This window comes from Bison bison, unplaced genomic scaffold, assembly GCF_000754665.1.
Source record: "Bison bison bison isolate TAMUID 2011002044 unplaced genomic scaffold, Bison_UMD1.0 scf7180017864259, whole genome shotgun sequence".
Lineage (NCBI taxonomy): Eukaryota > Metazoa > Chordata > Mammalia > Artiodactyla > Bovidae > Bison > Bison bison.
The window spans coordinates 3,351,582-3,363,987 of record NW_011494831.1 but is presented as its reverse complement, the minus strand read 5'-3'; the positions used below and the strand labels follow the sequence as shown (position 1 = coordinate 3,363,987).

The 12,406-nt window shown below is 38.2% G+C and overlaps 1 protein-coding gene across 3 annotated transcripts in view; it reads left to right on the top strand.

The window, feature by feature from the left end:
- Positions 1 to 12,406, top strand: part of INO80 (INO80 complex subunit) — a 124,045-nt gene that overhangs the window by 16,883 nt on the left and 94,756 nt on the right. For 2 of the 3 annotated variants that reach the window (XM_010847980.1, XM_010847978.1), the window contains exons 1-3: positions 9,156 to 10,241; positions 10,487 to 10,656; positions 10,750 to 10,817. In XM_010847980.1, coding sequence (XP_010846282.1) covers positions 10,099 to 10,241; positions 10,487 to 10,656; positions 10,750 to 10,817 — 381 coding nt within the window. In that variant the 5' untranslated portion in view covers positions 9,156 to 10,098. Of the gene's footprint in view, positions 1 to 9,155; positions 10,242 to 10,486; positions 10,657 to 10,749; positions 10,818 to 12,406 lie in introns of those variants that run through there. The other variant, XM_010847979.1, reaches the window with a different exon arrangement.

The following is a 12,406-nucleotide window of genomic DNA, read 5'->3' as shown; positions in this document are numbered from 1 at the left end:
TGATTTCCTTTAGGATGGACTGGTTGGATCTCCTTGCAGTTCAAGGGACTCTCAAGAGTCTTCTCCAACACCACAGTTCAAAAGCATCAATTCTTTGGCGCTCAGCTTTCTTTATGGTCCAACTCTCACATTCATACATGACTACTGGAAAAATCATAACCTTGACTAGATGGACCTTTGTCAACAAAGTAATGTTTCTGCTTTTTAATACGCTATCTATGTTGGTCATAACTTTCCTTCCAAGGAGTAACCATCTTTTAATTTCATGGCTCAGTCACCGTCTGCAGTGATTTTGGAGCCCCCCAAAATAAAGTCTGCCACTGTTTCCGCTGTTTCCCCACCTATTTGCCATGAAATGAGGGGACTGGATGACATGTTCTTAGTGTTCTGAATGTTGATCTTTAAGCCAACTTTTTCATTCTCCTCTTTCACTTTCATCAAGAGGCTCTTTAGTTCTTCACTTTCTGCCATAGAGGTGATGTCATCTGCATATCTGAGGTTATTGATATTTCTCCCAGCAATCTTGATTCCAGCTTGTGCTTCATCCAGCCCAGTGTTTCTCATGATGTACTCTGCATATAAGTTAAATAAGCAGGGTGACAATATACAGCCTTGACGTACTTCCTTTTCCTATTTGGAACCAGTCTGTTCCATGTCCAGTTCTAACTGTTGCTTTCTGACCTGCATACAGATTTCTCAAGAGGCAGGTCAGGTGGTCTGGTATTCCCATCCCTTTCAGAATTTTCCACAGTTTGTGGTGATCCACACAGTCAAAGGCTTTGGCATGGTCAATAAAGCGGAAATTTCTGAAACTCTCTTGCTTTTTCGATGATCCAGCGGATGTTGGTAATTTGATCTCTGGTTCCTCTGACTTCTAAAACCAGTTTCAACATCTGGAAGTTCACGGTTCACGTATTGTTGAAGCCTGGCTTGGAGAATTTTGAGCATTACTTTACTAGCGTGTGAGATGAGTGCAACTGTGCGGTAGTTTGAGCATTCTTTGGCATTGGCTCTTCTTTGGGATTGGAATGAAAACTGACCTTTTTCAGCCTGTGGCCACTGCTGAGTTTTGCAGATTTGCTGGCATATTGAATGTAGCACCTTCACAGCATCATCTTCCAGGATTTGAAATAGCTCAACTGGAATTCCATCACCTCCACTAGCTTTGTTCATAGTGATGCTTTCTAAGGCCCACTTGACTTCACATTCCAGGAGGTCTGGCTCTAGTGAGTGATCACACCATTGTGATCATCTGGGTCATGAAGATCTTTTTTGTACAGTTTTCCTGTGTATTCTTGCCACCTCTTCTTAATCTTCTGCTTCTGTTAGGTCCATACCATTTCTGTCCTTTATTGTGCCCATCTATGCATGAAATGTTCCCTTGGTGTATCTGATTTTCTTGAAGAGATCTCTAGTCTTTCCCATTGCATTATTTTCCTCTATTTTTTGCACTGATCACTGAGGAAGGCTTTCTTACCTCTCTGCATTCAAATGGGTATATCTTTCCTTTTCCCCTTTGCTTTTCACTTCTCTTCTTTTCACAGCTCTTTGTAAGGCCTCCTCAGAGAGCAATTTTGCTTTTTTGCATTTTTTTCCCCCTTGGGGATGGTCTTGATCCCTGTCTCCTGTACAGTGTCACAAACCTCCATCCATAGTTCATCAGCACTCTGTCTATCAGATCTAGTCCCTTGAATCTACTTGTCACTTCCACTGTATAATCGTAAGGGATTTGATTTTGGTCATACCCGAATGGTTTAGTGGTTTTCCCCACTTTCTTCAATGTAAGTCTGAATTTGGCAATAAGGAGTTCATGATCTGAGCCACAGTCAGCTCCCGGTTTTGTTTTTGCTGACTGTATAGAGCTTCTCCATCTTTGGCTGCAAAGAATGTAATCATTCTGATTTCGGTGTTAACCATCTGGTGATGTCCACGTGTAGAGTCTTCTCTTGTGTTGTTGTAATTCAGAGTGATAGATATTTGTAAGTCATGCAGATTCCTTGTTTATCATTCAACACAGTCTGACACTCATAAGTTCAGGAAGTTTTTTTCCTGAACTTCCATTGCACTTTATCTGTACATCTCTTAAGTAACTTCCCATGTGTGCATTTTATTGTGGTTTTTATGTTCTAGCTTTACATTCTCTGTTAGACTAAATCTCTGAAGGAAATATCTTTTTCTACACTGAGTTCAGCAATTGAATAGCTGAATCAGTGAAATGTGACTTTATTATTCATGTGAAAATAACATCTCCATTCTTTTTTGGTCTGTTTATATCTTTAAAAATATTACAAAGCTTATTTATTTGGCCTGATCCTGCTATTTGTGCCATAGCCCTGCAGATTATTAATGTAGCCTGTGGCTCTGAACTCAGTAAATCACATTCAGTCATAATAGGTTTGGGTTACAGATTGCCTGAGTTATGGAGGAGTGCAGGTGGGAAATCCAGTTGTTCTGTTACCTTAATATTTGGCCTTTTAGAGCTTTAGCCTATAACCTGCTATAGACTGTCTTCAGTCCTTAAAATGCTTTAAAGCTATAGTTTTCACAAGAGCTGTACTTTAATTCAGACTTTTCTGTACTAATATAAATAAATTTAGGAATTATTTCTCTTTAAAAATTTATTTATTTTTAGCTGGAGGAGGATTGCTTTATAGTATTGTGTTGGTTTCTGCCATATATCAACATGAATCAGCCATAGGTATATGTATTTTCCCCTCCCTCTTGAACCTCCCTCCCACCAGGAATTACTTCTTAAAGGCAGTTACGATTTAACTGTCTTTAGGTATCTGACTAAGTCAGTGATTCTCAATCTGGTCTTCTCTTAAATATTTTGATGAGTGATTTTGCCATAAAATGGTCAAATAAATTGAGAATTCCTCTTGGAAAGAGACTAAGCACATTAGCATATTGGAAATGTGAAGAATCTTAAGTCTGACTTTAATGCTTTAATATTTTTAATGAAATTGAAAGTCGCTCATTCGTGTCCCGACTCTTTGTGACCCCATGGACTACACAAGCCATGGAATTCTCCAGGCCAGAATACTGGAGTGGGCAGCCGTTCCCTTCTCCAGGGGATCTTCCCAACTCAGAGATTGAACCCAGGTCTTCCACATTGTAGGTGGATTCTTTACCAGCTGAGCCACCAGGGAAGCCCAGGAATGCTGGAGTGGGTTGCCTATCCCTTCTCCAGAAGATCTTCCTGACCCAGGAATTGAACCGGGGTCTTCTGCATTGCAGGCGGATTCTTTACCAGCTGAGCTACCAGGGAAACCCAATATTTTTAATATCCATGGTCATTTATTAATATCGAGCTAGCACTCAGAGAAGTAAACTTTGGGAAATGGTTCTCTAAATGACTGGTGTGAAACTAACTTGGGGCAGTATTTATAAAGAGAAATGGGGGGGGGAGTTATGGAAAATCTAAATGTTTAGGTCTTATGAAAAATACTTTATAGCCAGAATTGTAATTGTAGTATTTTATGAGCTAATTGTGATATAGCATGTTATTACCATTGCGTTAAGAAATAAAGATTAGAACTCACCCCTTTCCCTTAAAAAAACAAAATTAAAATTAAACTAAAAACTGTTTCTTGGATTAGGCTACCATTGAACAGAGCCTGTTAGCTCACCCCTATTCAGAAATAGGATGGCTTTCCCTGTTGGGTCTTTCATTTGGGGGAGGATGGAAATTCTCAGCTAAGAATTGGCAGTTGGTGCAGGTGTCCTTCAGCTTCTTGTCTAGAAGTAATGCCTTGATCTCTTCTATCCCCATATTTATCTCAGCTTGCCTGGGAGACAAATTTTATGGGGGAGTCCCTGAAAGATATTCATTCAGTTCATGCATTCTCCTGTTGTTCAACAGATAATAAATGGTTGAATCCATTCTGCTTAAGTTTCTGTTACCTGACTTTTGTTATCTTTTGATTTGTCTTATTTAAACTTTTATCCGGAAGTCTTTTGTCCAGGATGGACGTGGAGGACTATGGTCATTGACTACAGATTGTCTTTATATAGAAAGTAACATTAGAACTAGAGTTTTGTAGCCTTGACATTTAAGACTGTGTTTTGAAAAGCAAATTAATATGGTCATTTTTAAATATCAGAGCCAAATAGATTCATTAGATAGGGATTCTTTGCCCAAATAGTTTAGTAAGTTTATTTAGTAAGAGAGCTAAGGCATGCATGTGTATGTACAGTTAGTCAAGTATAAGATCATGTAAGTGCCATCCTTTCTGTAAATAACCATATAGATGTTCAAAGAAGCGAGAAGTTTTAGCTAAGAATAATCTGAAAGTGTTTCCTGGAACAGGGTATCTCATTTTGTCTTTGAGAGATTTCATCTCAGCTTGGTGAGACTTACCTTACAGAGAAGTTATTTATAGGATAAGGGCAAGGCAGTATCCATAAAGGCATAGCAGTGATTAGAGAATGCAAAGCAGTGCAATGCAATGCAAGCAGCCTAGAACCATACATGGACGTAGGTAGGTAAGTTTGATGTATATGGGTTTGATTTCGAGGCAGATACTTTACCATGGATATCAAGCTTTATTTGAGAACTAAAGGGTGATCACAGTCCAAGTTGCAGGGTAATCAGAATTAAAGAGCCAGAGTTCAGGGTATGGACCAGGTCACTCAGTGGTGAATTGCTCTGACATCATATATTAATAGTTCTTTCATCCTTTGAAACTGCAGTGAGAGCCTGTGGTTAGATGAATCTTAAAAGGTGCTCTTCACATGAAGATGGGGATGGATCTGACAGGAAGTTTAGAAGCATTTTCAGGGTGTTCTTAATTTGTGTATGCTACTGAATTTTCTACTTAACAGTGATTAAAATGGTGAATTTTATGTATATTTTATGACAAAATCTAATCAAGCACTTTAAAAATATTAATTGACTCTCCAGATGTCATCATAAAACTTGTTGTGGAGAACTTCATACACCTCCTCCTTTAGTCCTGTGGAAATAAGAGAGCGCTGTTTCATGTTTGCCGTTTCAGCTGTCAGTGGTGATGTGCTACAAAGGCGATTCTGAGAGAATCAGACGACAGGACTGGGGTGTCCCGGGGGGCACATTGAGCATTGTAAGACCATACAAATAACTGATCTTCCCTGGACTTACCTGGTTTTGAGTTCATGTTTAGTATGCAGCCTAGATACTAAGGAATTATATAAGAAATAGTTCCTTTTGAATCACCTAGTGTTCCTTTGTAGTCATACCTTTACAGTCCCTTAATTAAGATCATTTTTTATTATCAGGCAAATTAAGTAAAGCATAATATCAATTATTTTGTAATAAAACCTTAGGAGGGAGCTAAGCAGCAATTTTTTCTTTTTATATGGAACTATAGATGATTAATCATACTGTGTTAGTTTCAGGTGTACAGAAAAAATGGTTCAGTAACATGCAATAAATCCTTTTTGTTTATTTTAATACAGTGATGTATCTGTTATTCAGTACTCCTAACTTATTCCCCTCCCTCTTTTCCCTTTGGTAACCATAAGTTTGTTTTCTCTGTGAGTCTGTTTCTGTTTTGTAAATAAGTTCATTTGTATTATTTTTTAAATTCCATGTATGTGATGTCAATAATACTTGTCTTTCTCTGTTTGCCTTCACTTAGTATGATAGGCTCTAGGTCCATCCATGTTGCTGCAACATATATACCACACCTTCTCTATCCGTTCATCTGTTGCTTCCGTGTCTTGGCTGTTATGAATAGTGCTATGAACATTGGAGTGCATTTATCCTTTTGAATTAGAATTTTCATCTCTTTTGGGTATATACCCAACAGTGGCATTGCTGGGTCATATGGTACCTGCATGTTGTTTTCCACAGCAGATAAACCAGTTTATATTCCCACCAGCAGAGTAGAAGTATTCCCTTTCCTTCATACTCTCTACAGCATTTATTACTTGTAGACTTTTTGATAGTGACCATTCTGATGGGTGAGAGGTGATATCTCATTGTAGTTTGGATTTGCATTTCCCTGATAGTTAGCATTGTTGAGCATATTTTCACATGCCTGTTGGCCATCTATGTCTTCTTTGGAAAAATGACTGCCTAGGTCTTCCAAGTAGCAGCTTGATGTGCTTTAATTTGTATGTATATTAAATGTGTTATATTATTATCTAAGATAGTTTTGCTCTATTTTTATAATAGGTTTTTTTTTTTTTTTAATTACTTTTATTTATTTGGCCACGCTGGGTCTTAGTCGCAGCATGTGGGATCTAGTTCCCTGATCCGGGTTTGAACCTGGACCCCCTGCACTGGGAATGCAGAATTTTAGCCATTGGACAACCGAGGAAATCCCTTGCTTTATTTTATTTATTTGTTTTTATTTTTGGTTTCACTGCATCTTTATTACTGTACACAAGCTTTCTTTAATTGTGGCAAGAGGGGGCTACTCTTCGTTGCAGTACACAGGCTTCTCATTGCAGTGGCTTCTCTTTTGTTGTAGAACACAGGCTCTAGGACATGGGCTTCAGTAGTTGCAGCATGTCAGCTCAGTAGTTGTGGCCCATGGGCTTAGTTGCTCTGTGGCATGTAGAATCTTCCCCAGGCCAGTGCGTGTCCTCTGCATTGGCAGGTGAATTCTTATCCACTGTACCACCAGGGAAGTCCCTTTGTTTATAAATACCAAGTTTCTTTGAAATCATCTGGAATGGGTACATGTTAGGCCTCATTTGAAAAGTAGAATGTATTGAAGTCTTTTATTTAAAAAAAAGAACTTTTATTTAAAAGTTTTTTATAAAGACTTTGATAAAAAGTATTTTAAGTATTTTTAACATTGTTTACTTTGTTACCAAGGCTGATATTTTGTATACCTTGAAATTCACCTTAAGTTATAATTCAGTGATTTTTAGCAAAATTAAAGAATTGTGCAACCATCACTACAGTGTTGATTTAAAACATTTCCAACTCGCCTGAAAAAAGATCTCTAATACACATTTGTAGTCACTCCCCCCTTTACACCTCCCCAAACCACTGTCCTTTACCTTGTGTATCTACAGATTGCTTTTTCTGGGTATTTTATATAATGGAATCTTACAGTATGTGGTCTTTGGTGTTTCTCTTCTTTTATTTAACAAAATTTTGAGGCTCGTTCATGTTATTGCATATATGAATTGTTTATTCCTTTTTATTGCTGATTAGTATTCCATTGTCCAGGCCACATTTTGTTTATCCGTTTACTATCTGATAGGCATTTAGATTATTTCAGTTTTTGACTACTATAAATAATATTGCTGTGAACATTCACATAAAAGGCTTTGAATGGTGGATGTGTGTTTTTATTTCTTTTGAATAGATAACAAAGAGTGAAAGTGCTAGATCACATGGTAGCTCTGTATTCAAATTTTCAAGCAACTGCCTAACTTTTCAGTAGTGGCTATAATATTTTACATTTTTACCAGCAATGTATGAGGGTTTCAGTTTCTCCACATCTTCCCTAGCAATTATCTTTTTACCAGAACTGTTCTGCTGCTGCTGCTGCTGCTAAGTCGCTTCAGTCGTGTCCGACTCTGTGCGACCCCATAGATAGCAGCCCACCAGGCTCCCCCGTCCCTGGGATTCTCCAGGCAAGAATACTGGAGTGGGTTGCCATTTCCTTCTCCAATGCATGAAGGTGAAAAGTGAAAGTGAAGTAGCTCAGTCCTGTCCGACTCTGAGTGACCCCATGGACTGCAGCCTACTGGGCTCCCCCGTTCTAGTGTGTGTAAATGGTATCACTCTGTAATTTTAATTTGCAGTTTTTGATGTTGAGCATCTCCATCTTCTATTAATTATTTGTATATCTTCTTTGGTAAAATACCTGTTCAAAGTCTTCTGCATATTTTTTACTTGACTTATCTTATTTAGTTGCCAGAGTTCTTTCAGTTCAGTTCAGTTCAGTCGCTCAGTCATATCTGACTCTTTGCGACCCCATGAATCACAGCATACCAGGCCTCCCTGTCCATCACCATCTCCCAGAGTTCACTCAAACTCAAGTCCATTGAGTCGGTGATGCCATCCAGCATCCTCTGTCGTCCCCTTTTCCTCCTGCCCCCAATCCCTCCCAGCATCAGAGTCTTTTCCAGTGAGTCAACTCTTCGCATGAGGTGGCCAAAGTCTGGAGTTTCAGCTTTAGCATCATTCCTTCCAAAGAACACCCAGGGCCCATCTCCTTTAGAATGGACTGGTTGGATCTCCTTGCAGTCCAAGGGACTCTCAAGAGTCTTCTCCAACACCACAGTTCAAAAGCATCAATTCTTCGGTGCTCAGCTTTCTTTACAGTCCAACTCTCACATCCATACATGACCACTGGAAAAACCATAACCTTGACTAGATGGACCTTTGTTGGCAAAGTATCTGAAATTATGAGGGTTTTTTTTCTTGTAGAACGAAGTTTTATAGTTTGAGGTTTTACACCTGGATCTCTGAACCATTTTGAATTTTTTGCATGGTATGAGGTAAATGGTTTAAATTAAGTTTTTTGTATGTGTTATTTATTCAGTTGTCCAGCACAATTTGTTGAAAAGACTATCCTTTCCCCCATTGAAATTGCCTTGGCACCTTTACTGAAAATGAATTGCCGTAAATATGAGGTTTATTTCTGGATTTTTCAGATCTATTTCATTGGTCTGTGTGGTTATCCTCATACCAGTATCACACTGTCCTAATGACTGTAGCTTTCTTATAAATACATTTAAAATCAGACAGTATAAATCATTCAGTCTTGTTCTTTTTCAGAATTATTTTGACTATTCTAGGTTCTTTGAGTTTCCATATAAATTTAAGAATCAGCTTGTCAATTTCTGGGCAGGGGGCGGGGGAGGAGGAGGAGAAAAGCCTGCTGGGATTTTGATAGGGATCATGTTGAATCTGTAGCACAATCAGGGGAGAATTTTTAACATTCTCTTAAAAAATTAAGGGAGTATAAGAGAAAGATTATATTAGGAAAAATTTTAAACCTGTAATAAAAATAAAAAGGCCCCTTTTCTGGTGGCTAAGTGGTAAAAAATTTGCCTCCAATGCAGGAGACCTGGCTTTGATCCCTGGATTGGGAAGATCTCCTGAAGAAGGGAATGGTAACCCACTCCAATATTCTTGCCTGGAGAATCCCATCGACAGAGGAGCCTGGCAGGCTACAGTCCATGGGGTCGCAAAGAGTCTGACATGACTGAGTGACGAATGCTTCATAATAAAAAGAGAAGACAACTCACGATAAAGATATTTTGGTTTCCTTTAAAGATTATACCTGAATTTATTGGATTATCAACTTTACAAAATAATTTACTGTTACTATTTGTTGAGTACTCACTGTATATCAGATGGTGGGCTAATTGCTCTGTATTGTCCCATTGTTTAATCCTGGCTCAACCCCATAACTCTTTAAAGAGACCCAATTATAAGGTAGAAGATGTTACATGAAAGACAGTTGGGGGAAAGTTGTCATGTCGATTCTCTAGTGAAGATGTCCTGACTCTAACATTCTCCTTAACAACATAAGTTAGCAAAGAAAATGCTCAGGTTTCTTACTCTCACTTTTATGCTCTTTCCTCCAGTTTTTAAAATCATCTCTAAATCTTTATATTTAATGGCATATTTATAAGAGAGAGTATAGTAAAAAACTTTGCCAGTGTATCTAATCCCTTGTAAATGGATTACAATTACTACCTCACACATACGTGTATGAATGTAGATACAAAATGAAAAAGGAAGTAGCTGTTTGGAAGGGTGATGCTGAGAACAAGTGCTCCTCTGTGAGATGTACAACAGTGAATTTATGGTACAGATTTGGATAGTTGTGAGTAGTTATTAATTGTAGGGTGAAAGAGAATTGTAGGGTATAAATTTTAAGGCACTGTTTCAGAAAAGTATCATGAATTTTCATAATGATAGATGACAGTATTTCTATATTTTGATTTTTTTTCATCCTTTTAACTTCTGCCTTTGCATTAGGAGGCAGATGATACTGTAGACTTATATTCTGATTTCTCTTCACGTTGATAGCAAGCAGGCAAAATAAAGGGAGAGGGAATAGCATTTCATCTTTTTACTACTTATCTCCATTCTGCAGCCGTGCAGTCGGAAACCCTTGTGCATGAAGACAGATTTGTTCTATGGCCTCGGAGTTGGGTGCCGGGGACGATGGCGGCTGCACTGAGCTGGCAAAGCCCCTCTACCTTCAATACCTGGAGAGGGCCCTCCGATTGGACCATTTCCTGCGACAAACATCAGCCATCTTCAACAGGAATATTTCTAGGTATGGTATTCCATCTTCCCCATGTAATTTTTTACCACATTTCTGATTCCCATTATTCCTGTAGATTTTAGGGTTAAAATATCTTACTGGTTTTAGAATTTTTTTTTCCTTCTTTCTTTCATAAAATACAGTCAACTTAACCAAAGGATCAATTTCTTCTGTAAAGTGTTTAGTCTACTAACCATAAATTATAATATTTTTCTGGGTCAGTTTTTATTGTGGATTCATCATTCTTTGATTTGTAGTGATGAAAGTGAAGATGGACTGGATGACAGTAATCCTCTATTGCCTCAGTCTGGAGATCCCTTGATACAAGTTAAGGAAGAACCTCCAAATTCATTGCTTGGTGAGACTTCTGGAGCAAGCACTTCTGAAATGTTAAACACATACTCATTGAATGGAGTTCTACAGTCAGGTCAGTGTGGTATGAGATCCCTTTTTGAACTATCAGTTCTCTTGGGTCAGTTGTCCTTTCGTTTTTTTTTATTCTTTGTGTTTCTTTACACAGAATCAAAATTTGACAAAGGGAATTTATATAACTTCTCTAAGTTGAAGAAAAGCAGAAAGTGGCTAAAGGTAAGAGATAAGGTAGAACATTTATAATTTAAATAACCCACTAAAACTGCAAATAGAAAAGTAACTGATTAATTTTGGTACACTGGCAGAGATTTTCCTAGACATGAGTCTTTTATTCTGGGTGGTGGTTTAAGAGATTATAGAGAAAAGTCTAGAGGACTCAGCAAAGTTCATTTTAACAAAGTTTTTAGGAATAAAGCCCTATGCTAAGCAAGAGAGTACAGAAATAGATAAGATCCTTGCCTTTACTGGCTTGTAACCACAATTAAATTTATTTTTTATTAGTACCTGAGTAGGTCATTCATTCAGCAGATGTTGATTGAGGCATCCTGCCTTGGGCAACATTATTGTACATAAATACACAGAGTTCCCACCCTGGGTAGCGTACATTCTAATGGAGGGAGTAAGCCTGTACATAAGTAAATAAATAGTTTCTTTAAAGAGGTAACATTTTAGCTGAATGATCAGAGAGAACTCTAAAGGTTTAAGATAAAAGCATTTCAGTAAGAAGGAAAAATGGCAAAAGTCTGAGAGAGGAAGCAACTTGGTATGTTTGGGGAAGTAAAGAAGGCTGATACAGCTGGAGTACAGTAAGAGGATAGTAGACGCTGAGGTTAGCTTATCATGTTGGGCCTTGTACACTGTGTTGAAGAATTTGTATTTTAACTCTTGTTACAGTGGTAAGCAAGAGAAGGCAATGGCACCCCACTCCAGTACTCTTGCTTGGAAAATCCCATGGATGGAGGAGCCTTTTAGGCTGCAATCCATGGGGTCGCTAAGAGTCGGACACGACTGAGCGACTTCACTTTCACTTTTCACTTTCCTGCATTGGAGAAGGAAATGGCAACCCACTCCAGTGTTCTTGCCTGGAGAATCCCAGGGACGGGGGAGCCTGGTGGGCTGCCGTCTATGGGGTCGCACAGAGTCGGAAAGTGACTGAAGTGACTTAGCATAGCACACAGTGGTAAGCAATCGGAGTATTTGTAAGCAAGGGAGTAACGTAATCTCATTTACACTCTTACAAGATTACTGTCTTTAGCTCGATTCAATTAAGAATAGCCTTTCTTCTAATGAAACTAATTATTTCTCTGTTAGATACTTTTCTTGTGAAGAGTTCAATGTAGTTTAAAGTTATCCTTTCATTTTTATCACCAGGGCATTTAAAAGACTCAGTAAAGTCCTGATTTGCTTCGTGTCAGTGAGGTTTTAAACTGTTGGGAGTGCAGTAACCTCTATGCTTTGCCGTCACATTTTTAAAAATCAAGATGTAATTCACATGCCATTACATGTTCCCTTTTAAAATTTATAATTTAATAATTTTGAGTACATTCATAAAGTTGTTGCAGCCATCACCACTGTCTAATTCAAGAGCATTTTCATCACTCCAGAAAGAAATTCTACTCATTAGCAGTTACTCATACTCTAGTTTCCCCAGCCCTTCACAACCATTAATCTGTTTTCTGTTTCTGTGGATTTGCCTGTTCTAGACATTTCATATAAATGGAAACATCAAATGTGGTCTTTTTTGTCTGGCTTCTTTTACTTAGCATAATGTTTTCAAGGTTCATTGATGTTGTGGCACATGTCAG